We start from the raw sequence: 15197 nt of genomic DNA, 5'->3' as shown, positions 1-15197 counted from the left end.
ACCAGTTCAGGGGGTTGCTTTAGCTCACCAAGTGATGATCCTTAGCTGCTAGGGCTTGGCAGATTGAGGCTGAAAATTGAAGCTGCAAGCTTCAAACTGAGTTTAGCTCATTCTGTGCTCTTTCTGCTGTACTTCCAAGTTTCTTCCTCCGGCCATAGGTTGTCATGGCTTCCTTGCAGGCCATGGGCACTCACTCCTGCAGAGGACTCTGCCTCCTTTCTGGCAGGAGGAGGACAGTGTGTGGCATATCATTTATCTGAACTGCCTCTAAACCATGTCCTCTTGGCTCTGTCTTTCACAGATCTTAAAAATGCTTGTTTTCAGAGACTGGAGCTTTTTGTTAGCTTAGGAGGTAGCTTCATTTTTTTCACGCTATGTCTAAGCTAAAAAACTGCTTAGTAACAGCATAGTTTACCTTTGAAAATAGCTTTCACCATCACTCAAGTTGTGATTGATGGGGAAACCAGCTGTAACAAGTTATGCAAGGTGGCATACGCCTGAAGGAAGAGATGGGATAGTTTCTCCCTGAAAATAGTGAAGTCCTACAATTTAACTATTCAGGAAGTTCTTTTATCCTTTCCACTGCTCCACCCCCAGCTTCCCTCTGTCGTCAAAGCCATTTCGTGATTAATCCCAGCGCTGTCTCCCTGAATTTCCTCCATGCACACCCATAGGGATGAGGGCTGGTTATAAAGAAGTGCAGAAAAAGGGAACATAGCTCTCCAATTCCTTTGTTTTCTTTGAATCACTACTGCTCCTTAAAATTTGAATTAATCAAATTCTCTCTGTACATATCCAGGAATGAGCTACGTTTAACCTAGTTAAATGTATTCTGTTCATCCACAAAAGTCCCTGTTTCAGGGTAAAGTGCATAGGGGAGGGCTTTCCAGAAGGTTTAGCATCTTGATGGACAGCTTTCTGCTGCCTTCATCTCTCCCTGCAGAAAGGGTGGCACATATGGCAAGGGCTGGTGGACAGATTGCACAGCAGAAAATATCCATGGCGGATAAGCAAATGTTTTACTCTTTCTTGCTTTTCTACTCTGTTCCATCAGCAAGAAGAAAGCCTCACTAATTGTCTCCTTCTCGTGGGTTTTTGACTGTTGGGGTACTTTTTTCACTTCCACTGGATATAGAAGCCCACCTGTTACAGCAGCAATATTTAAATACTGCTTTCCTTATTCTTTTTGTGCTAGGAAGGAAATTTGTCATTGAGTCTCCTGGCAGGTAAGTCTGCTTTTCTTCACTTCTATTTAATTATGTTTCTTTCTATTTACCTTTTCACTGCTGCAAAAATCCAGAAATGAGTTTTGGAACTTTGAGGTTTCTTGCAGGTTTTTTTAATACACTTAGGCCTAAAAGTTGCAAACCTGCTTCGATTGTTGAGAGTCCTGGGAGCATCTTGAACTCCCCAGGTGCTTATCCTGTGTTTGGGGGTTCCTGCCATGGGGTGATTTCTGACAACACAGGGTTAGTCCCCAGAAATGGGCACTTCACTTTCTGCTTAACAGAAAATTTAATATACCTACATAAGATATATCTTCTTGCAAATTGAAAAGGCAGCTCCCACCGCTCTTATGAAACATGGTGGTGGAGAAAGGCAAATACTTGAGTAACATGTTGATAGGGTGGGCAGCAGTACCTGCAGAAGAGAAGGTGGAAGTTCAAGTTCCTTTGTGGGGTTTGTGCTTCATGCTGACCAGGACATCTGACTGGCCATCCAAACCTGGGTGGCTCTAATCTAGTTTGGCTTGTGTGTCATATTTTCTCCTTTTTCAGCATTACTCTTGTTCAGTAGGACTACGCAAAATTTAATCTGTAGATGTGTAGCTGTATTGTTGTTAAAGATTCATATTTGCCTCCTTCTATTATGAGATGATTTATCGGATGTAGCTCTGTATTTGCTATAAAGAATGGATATTTTGTTGCAGGGACCTCCCTACAGTCACAGTCCTTATCTTCCCGGTCTCATTCGAGACCAATTTGACTAAAGTAAAGCTATTTTAATCTCCTGATCCCAAAATAGAAGCCGTTCCATTTGTGCCACAGAAGATGGCTGCAGCAGGATCTTTGCCTGTTCGAGCAAAACCTTCTGCTCACTTGTTTTATCTCTGGGCACCAAGTCCCTCTTTCCTCCTGTCGTCCTCCGATGTCGAGCATCCCTGGCTTTGAGGTGGTGGTTTTGGGAGGTGGGCGTCCTCCATCATCTCTCCTAAGGATGGTCAGTCTTGTGCTTCCCTTCGGTTTCCCTATTCCAGATGTCTCTTTGCTCCCTGGTGTGCTGGTTGCTCAGACCCCCTCGACCTCTGCAGGCAGCCGTGGGGCAGAGAAGGGAGCACAGGCGGTGCTCCTGGGTCCCCCCCTGCCTGGCGGTGTCTCACGCCCCTGTGCCGCAGGGACCCTTAACGTTGCGATGGTAATTAAAGCCCATAGCCCCCAGTTGCCACGGAAACGCAGCGCTCCACAAATACAAAACACAACTTACGGTCCTGTTAATTTTCCCAAACGCTCCTTGTTTGTCAGATTTAAGCGGGGTTTTATGTTGCATCCTTGAAAAATGCTGGACTGTGAAAAGAATCCAGCAAGGGAGTGTGCGTGTGCCTTTTTTTTGAGGAATTGCATATAAAAACCCTCTCCCCTGGGGCGGGGAAGGAAAACGGTCACCTGTGACCTGTTGCCTTTACAGTGATGATGCCACATCAACACCTGGTGTAGGGCTGACTCCTTGTCTGCGAGTGCATTCCTCTGATGGAACAAAAAGACTAGCACAGAGGCAAAAAATAATCTCTGGAGAGGTAGTTTTACTGCGAGCCTAGCATTGCCTGGTTGTGGTTCAGTGGAACAAAGTCACCATTCAGGCACAATATTGTTTAGTTTGAGTATAAAAATTCCAGTCATGCTGCTGAACAACTTAAAAACATGGAAGGGGTTGCTCATCAGCACAAAAAATAGGTGTAATGGGTAATTGGCATGCAGTGACAATGGGGCTGCAGCTTTAGCAGAAAGTGTCCTGGGCTAATTGCTGTGCCCTGTCCATATCTTGCAGATTTTTGACTTGGAGCTGCCAGGTGCCATGTTTTGACAAAGCATTCATTTGCTTGCATTTTCAAAAGAGGACGAGTCTAACAGGATTATTGTCTCATAAACTTGTACAAGGATTGAATCGGGGTTTGGTGTCTCAAGGTAGTGCAGCCCTTGGATATCGGTATAATTAACGTGGATATTGTAAAGTCAATATATGTTGCTGGTACTGCTTCACTTTTTTGCTATATGGCTTTAATATCAGAGCAGAGATTGTATCTAATGAGCTAGGTCATGCTTATTGGGACATGGGAAATAACACTTTTCCCCTATGGTGATGTTTGCTAGCTATTTATTCTCATTATGTTATTTATTAATTTCTTCTGTCTTTTATTCTTTCACTTAAGCTAGGGTCTGCTTTGAGAACAGTTACAAGTCATCAGCCTGATGCTGTAATTCCTGTGACGAATATTGGACTGGGAACTAAGAACTAATGTTTAATTAATGTTATGGTGTGGTTTTAAGCAATGGGTTTAACCACTGTCTAGTTTTTCTTTCCTGGGGCTTATGTCAATCCACTCCTGACTGCTCAGAGATCCTGTACACAGCTGTGGCATTTGAATAAAGGAGGGGAATTGGGGAATTATGAGACCCTTCCTAGCTAGCTTAGGCAGTCAGGGACTGTTGTCCACGGAGAACAGATTGTGGAAGTCCCGTGACATTTTAAAATTAAGCCAACCTTTCCTGAAATCCAGGGTGATGACCATGCTGTTGAGTTATTGATTGGTGTGTGTTATGTGTTGCCGTGCAAGGTCAAATCTGCCTGGCCAGCACAGGACTGCCTGAATTTAGGGTCACGTGGAACCTTTGCCATAGCTGTTACAATTTTTTCCATATGCTCCCTTGCCACACTGGGGAGGGATAAGGACAGGTTACACTAAAGCATTCCTGTGATGCCAGCAGGCAGCAAAATTTTTGGATCTCATCTACTCTGGGATGAAGAGAAGAAGCAACCAGTACCTAGTGGCCCTTAATCAAGGGGAAAGTACAGGCGGACAGTTTTACACTTGCGGCTGGTTTAAACTACACAGAAGAAATTAATCATTGATTCGGTGGTTAGATAGATCTCGGTGCGGATACATCCCTCTGGTTTAAGAGTTTTTAGGTGCAGAACTGAGATTTGCATCCCAGCCACTTTGAGATACAGGGACAATGGAGTCCTCCAAAGGAAAACGGGTGTCATTCATCTCAGGGTGTTCTTTTGACATTTGCTTTTGGTTGAGAAAATTGCGTAGACAGTTGTAAACAAAATAGAAAATTGGGGTATATTAAAGGTAGTTTTTAAAGAAATTAGTTGGTAAGATGGATATTTTGCATAGTTGTTTACTTCTGGGATATACTTGGCTTTTTTGTAAAATTTTGAGCAGTCAGTTAATGGGCTGTAAATCTCTAGGATTTTAATGAGATAATTTAGAAATAGATTACAACTGCATTTAAAATGTTAATTTATTACTACAATCCCAGTTTGCTTGTGGTTTTCTTTTTTTTTATTAATAGTGCCCATTCAGACAGAAGGAATAAACATTGTGAAATCTGATGCAGGTATAAAACCTGACAAACTAATGCTTTTGTAAAAATGTGTTGAACTTCTCCAGAGAATGTTCGTTGAATCAATAAATCGGAACTAGAGTAGACCTATGGATAAGGCTGTCTTTTGGAGTCTGAAATTGCTCTTGTGCACACTCCACTTAAAAAACTAAAATAAAAATTTACACAGTTGGATGTCCAGTCTTGCCCAGTTCCCAAGTGGATTGTAATTTAAAACTTAAAGCAAGGCACCTATGCTATTTGACTGTTCTAATGAAGTCCTGGGAAAATTATTTTCTAGGAAATTATATGACTTGAATAACAGGCCTGGCTGGCTCTTTTACCCACTTCATATTTTTTTATAATTCTGGTTATTTTTACTGTTTGCAGCTTTCCTGGGCTGTTATCATCCTGTGGAGCTGGTGATCTGCTGTGATAAGAGATACAGAAAATAATATAAGGGATGCAGAAAGAGGTTTGAAGTAGGGTAATATAAATGCTCTGGTATTGTGAATTTCAGGGACATAGTACTTTACATCAGGGTAATTGAGACCTCACCTGTCATCCCAGCTGTTGCTCGCACCACAAACTCTGTGTTTGTGAACTTTGTAAATAAATTGATATTTTGTATTGGGAACACACAGTAAAATGTCTTGAGATCAATATTTAGGCAGCCACAGTATGTGATCAATAAAAATCCTGGTGATTGTTTCCTCAGTCGTGGAATGGACTTGCCCCAAGTACAACGCAGCAGTGTGAAAGTAAAGAAATCTTGAGGGTTTTGTTGTTTTTTTGGAGTTTTTTTTAATTATATTTTTTCAGGGTGGTGGTCTCTCTTTTTTTTTTTTTTTTAAATAGGTTTTTGGTGGGGTTTTTTTTGTGCTGGCGAAGAGATTTTTTTTTTTTTTTTTTTCTTCTGAATCTTCATTCTGTAATCCACCATCTCTTTCTTCCACAGCTCTGCTGGCAGAGAAGTGGTGGAAGGGTAGTCATGTCAGCTGCAGAGGAGGTGGTGGATTTAGTTTATTGCTGGTTTAAGTTACCAGGGCAGTGGCAGCACCGGGGCGATGTCAGCTGCCATCAGGAACAGCCTGTCTCTGGCCAGGGTAGCACCTCTGCAGCAAAGCACAGCCCAGGGCGTTTGTCCCTGCACCAACAGCATTCAGACACTGGGATGGGTCAGCCATGGGAACAGGTGTGTTTGCTCACCTCCTGCAGTGGTGGGCAATAGAGTGACTGTGCCTGTGTAAAGCTCTTGTGATTACATTAAATAGAGCCTGTCTCTGGGTATACCTTCCCTAAGAGAGAGAAGGCTTGTCATTATAATTTTTTACGTGGCAGTGAAAGAAATTGAAGTTATTAATTATTCATTGCTCAATAACTTCTATGGTTTTACGTTTTGTTCAACATTTAAAGGAACTTGTTAAAACTTTTAACACACAAAAGGATGTAATTACAAACTCCTAAAAGAGAGGTGCAGATATCTTTGACCATAGCCAGTTACAGAGGTCAAAGTATATCATGGGTATATGTACTGTATGGCACTGACTCTTGCTCTGTCACAGACTGCCATGTGAATTACATAGACTTCAAAGGATAGAAGTGCTAGAAGCCTTCAATGAGGTGAATTTGGGATGGTCGCAGTCGGGAGTCCAGACTGGATCTCCATTGTAGTAGTGACAGAGTGGTGTTGGGTTTTTCCATTGCCTTACCAATGGTCTTCAATACACTCATGGTGAGAAGAGGAGGGGCAAGTACCAATATCCACACTCCTCATGACCAGTGGCGGGACTCAAGGAAACAGCATGAAGCTGAAGCAGAGCAGGTTCAGGTTGGATATCAGGAAAAAGTTGCTCACCCAGAGGATGGTTGAGCACTAGAATGATATCCCCAGGGAAGTGGTCACAGCACCGAGCCTGACAGAGTTCAAGAAGTGTTTTGACAGTGCTCCCAGGCACATGGTGTGATTCTTGGAGTGTCCTGTGAAGGGCCAGGAGATGGACTCAATGATCCTGATGGATCCCTTTCAACTCAGAATATTTTATGGTTCTACATATCAGGACTTGGTCCTTTCTTGGGTTTTTGGTTGCTTGGAAAAGAAGGAAGAGTCCTGGTTGTAGTCAGTAGTAGGAATGGGTCTACAATTTGGGCAGCACGCTTGAACAGTGGTTTTTGCTGCCCTTTGTGTGTGTAACTTTCCTCTGCAGGGCCTGTTGGTGTTGCAGGTACCCCCAAGTACAATACAACTCCTGCCATATAGTCCTCTCCTGGTGCCTTGACTGACAAAATAATTTGGTAAAGTCACAAATCAATGCTGTGTTTTTCTAGAACATTTATCTGGTTTTATTTTGCATTACATAAAGACCAGCCATTAGATGGGTCTCATCCCTTCTGCATTAATCCAGCAGCATGAATGCAGAGCAGCGGGAGAGCTGTGATTTGAGCACGAGGGTCTCGTGCACTGCTCTCCTTATCTGCTCTCCAATCTTTGAGCTCTTACATAATATGTTTAAGACTGTTTTTTTGACTAATCTCTTTTGGGGTCTCATTTTGTGTTCTTAGTCTCCAGCAACAAAGAACTGCTATGCTCTTCCCTTGTGAAATCCTTTCCAGAAGGTGCACATTATGTACTACGAGACAGGGCAACGATGAGCATCAATTTCCACAGCAGAATAGAAGCCTGGATTACAAATTACTATTTAATCCTTTTTGCGTCAAAGGATATAATAATCCTTGTAAAATGTGCTCTAAGTCTTGTGCTTGGCTGTGTGAGGTTAAGGGACAAAAACCAAAACAGGGAATCTCGTAAAAAGTAAGACATGGGGGAATGTATGTGTTCCAAATGAATTTCAGGATATATGTTTAGAACTGCATTTCAAGAAATAAAGATGATGGGCTGATATATAGACTACTGGTTTTCATTTCTCTGTATCTTTTCTGCTGCTCTGCTAGAAAACAGTCTCTGTCATGAGTGTTGCTTGCTGAATTGCAATAAAGAATTTAGGTACAAAGTAAGCGTTGTTCTAATTCGATTTTTTTTTTTTTTTTCTGCCCGCACAAGTGAGAGCGTTTACCGAAACTAACAATTATGGAGGTGTCTTAAGACTGTGAGAAAATATGTTTTATTTTCTAAATCATCATGCTATGTGTGTCAAGCAGTGTGATTCTGTAAGGGAGAGAAGGGTAAATAACGTTGGGAGGGATACAGATCTACTGTTTGAAATTGCAGACTGATGGTTGCGCAGCTTCCTGCTCCAGCAGCTATTTTAAGAGGGGCAAAATTTAATAACATAAAAAGTTTGAAAATAAATCCCATGGTGATAGACCTAGAGTTCTTCCTTGCCACACCGAGTGTGCTGTTAGGTAAAAAGCAAAGCAAGTAAGTTGTTTGAATGCAGTAGTTTCATATGATTAGTTTATTCCATATTTTTATTACTGGCCTCTGTACTAAATCAGATGGGGGCATACTGGATAGAATCTGTCCTTCTTACTGTGTAGCATACACAGAGAAAACCTAGAAGTAAGTGACGATATATCTGCAATATTACTAATGGAAGAAACTAGGGTAAGCTGTTTGTGGTTATTTTCAACACAGTGTATTTAGAACGTTACTAATAACCTAATATTCTATACAGTCAAAAGCCTAAAAATAGAGTAGGACCAGATTAAAATTGTTATCTCATATTAAAGAACACATTTAATTATTTGATCATATATCCATCATTCCACAATAGGGTATTTTGTGCCAGATGCTAATTGCGTGCTTCTAGTCTGACAATGCATAACGCAGTGTCCTTGCTGTCACAAAATGGTCATCTTACAGGTGAGGACTGCACTGCACCAGCCCTTGTAAAGCCATAAAGTGTTTGTGTTTTAAAAGGATTTGTATTTGTAGATTTTTTTGTTGTTGTTCTTTTCTATGACAAACTTACAGAAAACAGGAATATTCCCCTGATCTGTCTTGCCTGTTGTGTTTTGGTAAACCCAGAAGTCAAATGTTTTGAAGAGAACTTCTGTATTTCTTGCAAAATGAATAATTCCTATTTCTGTATTTGTTGCAGAAAATGACTGAAGAGCATATATGAGTCACCCTGGAAGAAATCACTTTGCTGTGAGTTTTACTTGAGCATCCCCATCCTATGAGAAGGAAGACGAGAAGGATCTGTCAGCCTTCTTAGCTGTAAAATGGGGACTACAGGTGACGACATGGCTGCAGCGGAGCAGAATGCCTCCTTGAACCCTCTGTGCTTTGAGTGTGGCCAGCAGCACTGGACAAGGGAGAACCATCTCTACAACTACCAGAACGAAGTGGATGATGACTTGGTCTGCCACATTTGCCTTCAGCCCTTGTTGCAGCCGTTGGACACTCCCTGTGGACACACTTTCTGCTACAAGTGCCTAAGGAACTTTTTGCAGGAGAAGGATTTCTGCCCACTGGATCGAAAAAGACTCCATTTTAAACTCTGCAAAAAATCCAGCATCCTTGTTCATAAACTGTTAGACAAGCTCTTTGTTCTGTGCCCCTTCTCTTCTGTGTGTCAGGAAGTAATGCAGAGATGTGATCTGGCCGCACATCTTAAAAACAGGTGAGTGCTGCAAGTGCTTGTGTTGTGGCCAGTTTGCCTAGCAGTAGAAATTGTGGGCAGGAGAGGGGGAGAGAGCTGGTGGTGGATTTTAAGTTCACAGCAGAAGACCCTACGAAATGGTCAGTCTGTAACTGTGCACAGACAATGCATTGGATTATCCTTTTTTTGTACATCACATCAGAAAATAGTGAAGACTGCTCGGTGATGCCCATAGGGAGAATGATGTGGATCATGAGAGGTCTGAAGAAAATGATTTGTCAAAAAAATACTGTGGTAGTTGATTACAGTAGGAGAAAAAAGGCTGAGGTAGTAGGAAAATTAGAGATGTGCAAACTCTGTCTGCAGAGAGGAGAGAACTGTTGCAGTAGGAAGAAAGATCAAATTTTAGGGGAAAAAGCTTTATAATGGTCAGGCACTGGCATAGATTGGTTAGGTGGTAGTTGTCCATTCCCCATTTTAGAAGTGTTTATGAGCGTGTTAAACAAACTTGCATCGGGAATAGTTACATCAGAATTGATTCTGCTTTGAGGTAGGCAGATGGACACGTATCTCTCTGGACTGGTGGGCCTCGTCTGCCTGCCCTCAGTCCAGTCCAGGGCCACTGGTGACCACCCAGACAGAAAGGTTCATTTGAGAGGTGCATGGACCTACTCCATGTATTTTTTTCCAAGTCCTGGTCTTCGTCCATTTGGAGACTCTTGGAGACCATCTTTGGGTAGAGAGTGATGTTGCAGAGGAGATTGGGAGCGTGTGCATCGTGCAGGTGTGCCTGCAGACAAGTGGTCTGCAGAGAAGGGGAAAAGGACAGACATCACTTGCCTTGGAAGTTGTTTGTTCACATTTATATTTCCAGTGTGCCCTCTTCCTTTTACCACACATCCTGCAGGCTTTGGGCATTCAGAGCTTAGGAGGACCCTGGCATGTGGAACATGCAGCAGCCCTGTGGTGAGCGTGGAGCTGCTTGGGTATTTTTGGTTGTTGTAGTATGGTGTCCATGTCAGGAAGGTACAGGGACTAATTAATTAGGAGCCTTTCTCTCTAGGTTTTTTTCTATTTTTTTTTAAATTCTCCACATGGCTTCCACATTAGCTTAAGCACTTGTTTGTTTACTTGTGGCAAGTAGTTTCTGACCTATATGGTGACTTGAGGGTGGTGAGGAGGCCTAACTTTTATGATTTATAATCCTGATATTTAACTAATTAGATTTTAATAAAAGGCAAAATGGTAGCCAGATTACTGCTAAATATTTGATTAATCATCTGCTTTTCCACTGTCGTATCCCTCGCCTCATCAGTCCTTTTTCCTTGGTTGACATAGTTTTTAATGATATTAGGGCTGTTTACAACAGGGTCATGTAATTTATTTGTACATAGAACACTATGTATGCGCTCTTTAAATATATGTGAAATATCCATATACTTAATGCACAAGGTTCTCATGTAATCTGAGTGAGCTGAGTCACAGGCTTTTCTTGTTTGTCGGCTGGAAAAAGCTTTCAGTCACAGAAGGATGCTCATTTTCAATTCCTTCTGTTGTCTTGGTTATCTTGGCTGATACACATTTTGAGTACGTGGTGATTTACAGTTTTTAATTAAGTTTATTTGCAAACATCTGAACACCTATAAATTATTGTTGCTGACATAAATGATGGCAGCAACTTCATAGTTTGAATTTAATTCTATATGGATTAGTGAGTGCAGTAAAATTCTACTACTGATCATTATATTTAGGAAAGAAATACAAAATCCAGTATTATTGTAATTGTCAGCATTGATTAATATAAATCACTCTCAACAAGCCTTTACATGAGCTGGTTTATGTTTCTAAAGAAAGCAATATGGTTGGTTAATTTTCACTGTCTAAAAACCTTCACACCGGGGTTTTCCAGTGTTTTTTTATTGTCTTCATGTGAACATAAAAGCTGGAAGAAAATGTCATTGTATCCATGAGATGCCTCGGAGTGTAAGGAGATGAGAGGCATCAGACACAAAGCTGATTACTTCACAGTCACTAATTGCACTCCACTGCACAAAGAAAATATTCTTGATTTGTCAAACTCGAGTTTCATTACATTCTCCTGCAAACTTAGTTTTTAAAAGTTAAACACAGTGCATGTAATTTAAAGGGAAGAACCATCAGTCATGTTGTACTGTTTTTCAGTCACTTGGTATAGAAAAATTGTTAATGTTTGGTAGAGTAAGTGCCGGTTTCATTCCCTGGAGTTGTTTAAGGAAAGGCTGAATGTGGCACTCAATGCCATGGTCTAGTTGACATGGTGACATTTGGTCATGGATTGGGCTCTATGGTCTCCAAGGTTTTTTCCAACCTAGTTAATTCTGTAATTCTGTGATTTCTAAATATCAAAGGTAAATTTATGAGAAGAAAATCTGATAAAAAGTTAATGAGATTTGTGTATGATTTTGAGTTAATTCTTATGAGTTATTCAGAAGTGAAAGAAGTCTATTGTACAAAAATTGTGAAATTCTTACAACTTTATAATGAGAGGGTTGAGTATTGTTTATTGCTTTTGGGCTTTAGCTTTCGCCTCTTGCATTTCCCTGTGGTAGTTTAAGTTACCATTTTGGATGGAGACATTTTTCCAACTGGCTAACATTGCAGATAATTTTATGTCAAATTAAGTTTAAACTTTTTATAGGATTGCATTTTTTGGAATTGAAGAAAATTGAGCTATTCACTCTGTGTCCCTCAGCATGCTTAATATATGGATTTAGACTGGTTATAACAAAATATGACTATATGGATTTAACAAAACCCATGGGAAGACAAGTTGTTACGGTACAGAATTTTATCATTCAAAATCATGGGAATCCCAGTTATTTTGGTGTTTACAACAGTGCTGTTGAGCCCTGCTCTTCCCACCCTCTCCCATGTTAGCTGCAGGCACTGTCCCTGCCTGGCACTTTGGAGCACCAGAAGTGAAGAGGATCTCTGGGATTTAACCCTCTTTTAAATAAGTGGTAGGCAACAGATTCATAGTTTTTACATGCCCTGTGGACTCTACCCATTGCTGGAAATGTGAGCAATCTCTCTGTGATTGTCCTCTGCACTGAAGTCGCTTGACTCTTTGTAAGCTTTTCACATTGTTGAGAGGGAGAGAAAAGTATGCAACAAAACCACTCTTATTTTATTTTTCCTTGGTCTTCTCTGATTCCCAAACCTCGATAACTCCTGGTGCCTCATTTTCCCCACTTTTTTTTTTTTTTTCCCTTTTTTTTTTTTCTCCCCCCCCTGTCAAACGAGAAACTAAGACCCAGACACTTAACTTTCCAAAGCAGCACCAGGTTTACTTTGAATTGCAGCTGTAAATCTTGCCAGAATTACTGCTTAAGATCACTTTGCTGGCAAAGTTTTATGAGCAATAGAAGAGGCACTTGGCTTGCTTCTTTGCAGTCTTTGCTTAAATACAACTCCTGCATGGAAAATGATTTAGTGCAACTGGTTTGAGGTTATTTAGTGTGTTTGCTTTTATCAAACCACTAGACTGGGCAGAAGCTGATGGCATAGGTTACAATGATTTCTTTCTTTTCAGTAGTCAGTGAGCAAATGTGTTTTTCAAGCTCCCACTGTTATTCCACAGAAATACCCTGTAAACTACATCTTAATTTCATATGAAAGCTCTTTTTATCAGCCAAGAGGGGTTGCTGCTAGTGTTCCAAGAAGTCAGCTTTTAAATGAGAAATACAGCAGACTTGTCTGTAAAAGAATACAACAAAAACCCACCAAACAAAAAGACCCATTTTTCTTCTCTGTCTGATGTGAATTAAGGGAAATTGAAGGTAAAAGCTATACTTTGTCACCGTCCAGAACTGAGCAGAAGCTGGTGCTGAAGAGGGTAGAGGAAGAAGTTTAGTATAAGTAGAAGGTAATTTCACATCCCTAGAATTACTGCCCTTCAATCTTCCCATTGAGTAACATCACTCAGTTGCTTTAGCTGGGTAGTTATACTATTATAGAATAGTTTGAGTGGATACTCTTGGGCATCTTGATCCATGAAAGAAATTAAAGAATGTCTAAAATTTTTTAAAACAGTCCTGACTTTGTTCTTGCTCCTAGACAAGATATTCTGGCTTTGTAGATAGGTATGAAATACCATTTCTCTAAGTTTGAATTCAATCCTTATTTATGCAATTTGTTTTATCATAATGTTTTTATGAGTAAAGGAATCCAATCTTCAAAGCTTGTTTTGATCATGAGATGCCCATCTGTGTACATAACTCGTTACAAGGTTAAGTCCAAAATGCTCTTTATCTCAGATATTTGGTATTAGTGAAAGTGTGCACCTCTGGAGATTTATCGGTGCTTAACTGTTACAACTGCTCTATGGTTTTGCTGTTTGTGAATAATACATTCTTGCTGCCAACAAAAATATTTTTATGTTGTAAGTGGAAAGAAAAAAAATCTCCGTATGGATGTGCTTGAATACCAGTCCAGGGCTTTGCTACCTGATAGGTGGCATGCTGTGTTTAAAGACCTAGGAACTGGCATCCCATGAATTAATGTCTCCACTAGACTGCTGCTTTCCTGGCAATGCAGTTGTACTGTACTATACTGAAATTCAGAGTCTGTTACAACTACTGGTTAATTTGGGGAAGAATCTGTGGGGTTTCGCCCTTTTTTTGCCTTATACAATGCTGCACAAAAGGGATTCCACTGAACTGGATAGATGTGCTCAGGAGGCTGGTTACATTTCTCAGTACTAGCTTTTGAAATTATAACTAAACATCATTGGCCAAAATAAAGCTCAAATCTATTTATATTTTGTGGGATGACTTTCATCAGCTGCCAGGTAATGGTGGGAGAATGTGCTCTGTGAAGGAGGATGGAGGAGGACCTGGCTTTGACAGAAATAGGACACTTCCAGGGATGAGTTTTGTGCTATCCTGGTTTGACACGGCTTAAAAAACCCCAAAACTCTAATCTGTGCTTTGCCACCTTGAGCAGCTCCTTGCCTTGTGAGATGGCTGAGTCAGAGCCAACAGCAGTGCAGAGGTTTGTAGGAGGTATCTGAGGAAATGTCTGGCTCATGGAAGTAGTCCAGTAAGGCTGGGCTCTGCTCTCAGGCTCAGAGGGATTGAAGTGTAGTTCTCTGACAGCGTTGGTTTTGAACTGTTTATTTACCTCTTTGCTGAGAAATCACCACTTCCATAGCACAGCAGTTCAGGGACAGCAAGGACACGCAGCTTGGGGTGGTTTTGTCCTAAATCCTTGTGAATCAGTGTGGGAGAGCATGTCTGCCAGAGCTCCCAGCAGACAAAAGGTTTTCTCTGCAAGAGCATTTACCACTTGCTGTGTTGCTGCAGAAGTGAGTGATGTTGAAGGAGACTGTTCTTTTTTCTTTTTTTTTTTTTTTTCCTTTTTTTCCCTTGTTACCAATGTTAAGATTTGAGGGAGCATGAGGCTAACCCATTAGGTTAAAGTATGTTAGAAATACTGAGGGAAGTGATAGCATCTTTCCTTTTCCTGGTCTCATGGGACTCGTTGTTTTGAGGTTTGCATTGTGAAAGGGTCAATGATAGAAATTTCCTGCTGATTTTCACCTGTAATTGTATGTCTCTGGCCACCAGAGAGATATATTGGCCTATCAGTCCCACAGTGGTTTTCTGTAGTATATATTGTCTGGGCAAAGCCGAGAAATAGGGTTGTGTTCCATCATTAAAATAAGATAAAACAAAGCAAAAACACACTTTTCACAAAGCAAAACCTTTCAAATAATTTTCATCCTTCTTGCTTACACTTTCTTACCTCTGAAGAACAAAATTACCAGCCGTTGCTTTGGGAAAAGCCCCAAGGAATTATTTCTGAAATGCATCATGTCATAATATGAACTGTCTCTAATGTATGGTTTTATGCATATTTTAGAGCATATTTGGGTTACCTTTTTCTACTCTTCTCAACATGGAGAACAAAAATCTTAGGGGAGGCCTTATAGCACATTTCAGTATCTAAAAGGGATATAAGAGAGCTAGCTAGAGAGGGGTTCTTT

At 40.8% G+C, this 15197-nt stretch overlaps 1 protein-coding gene across 4 annotated transcripts in view; it reads left to right on the top strand.

The window, feature by feature from the left end:
- Nucleotides 1–15197, top strand: part of LNX2 (ligand of numb-protein X 2) — a 58537-nt gene that overhangs the window by 23807 nt on the left and 19533 nt on the right. For 3 of the 4 annotated variants that reach the window (XM_040056494.2, XM_040056495.2, XM_040056498.2), the window contains exon 2: nucleotides 8669–9193. In XM_040056494.2, the coding sequence (XP_039912428.1) occupies nucleotides 8793–9193 (401 nt within the window). In that variant the 5' untranslated portion in view covers nucleotides 8669–8792. The remainder of the gene's footprint in view (nucleotides 1–8668; nucleotides 9194–15197) is intronic. The other variant, XM_058419454.1, reaches the window with a different exon arrangement.

This window comes from Hirundo rustica, chromosome 2 (genome assembly GCF_015227805.2).
Source record: "Hirundo rustica isolate bHirRus1 chromosome 2, bHirRus1.pri.v3, whole genome shotgun sequence".
In the NCBI taxonomy this organism is placed as follows: Eukaryota; Metazoa; Chordata; class Aves; order Passeriformes; family Hirundinidae; genus Hirundo; species Hirundo rustica.
The sequence above is the reverse complement of the archived record's forward strand: the minus strand, read 5'-3'. Positions and strand labels throughout refer to the sequence as shown.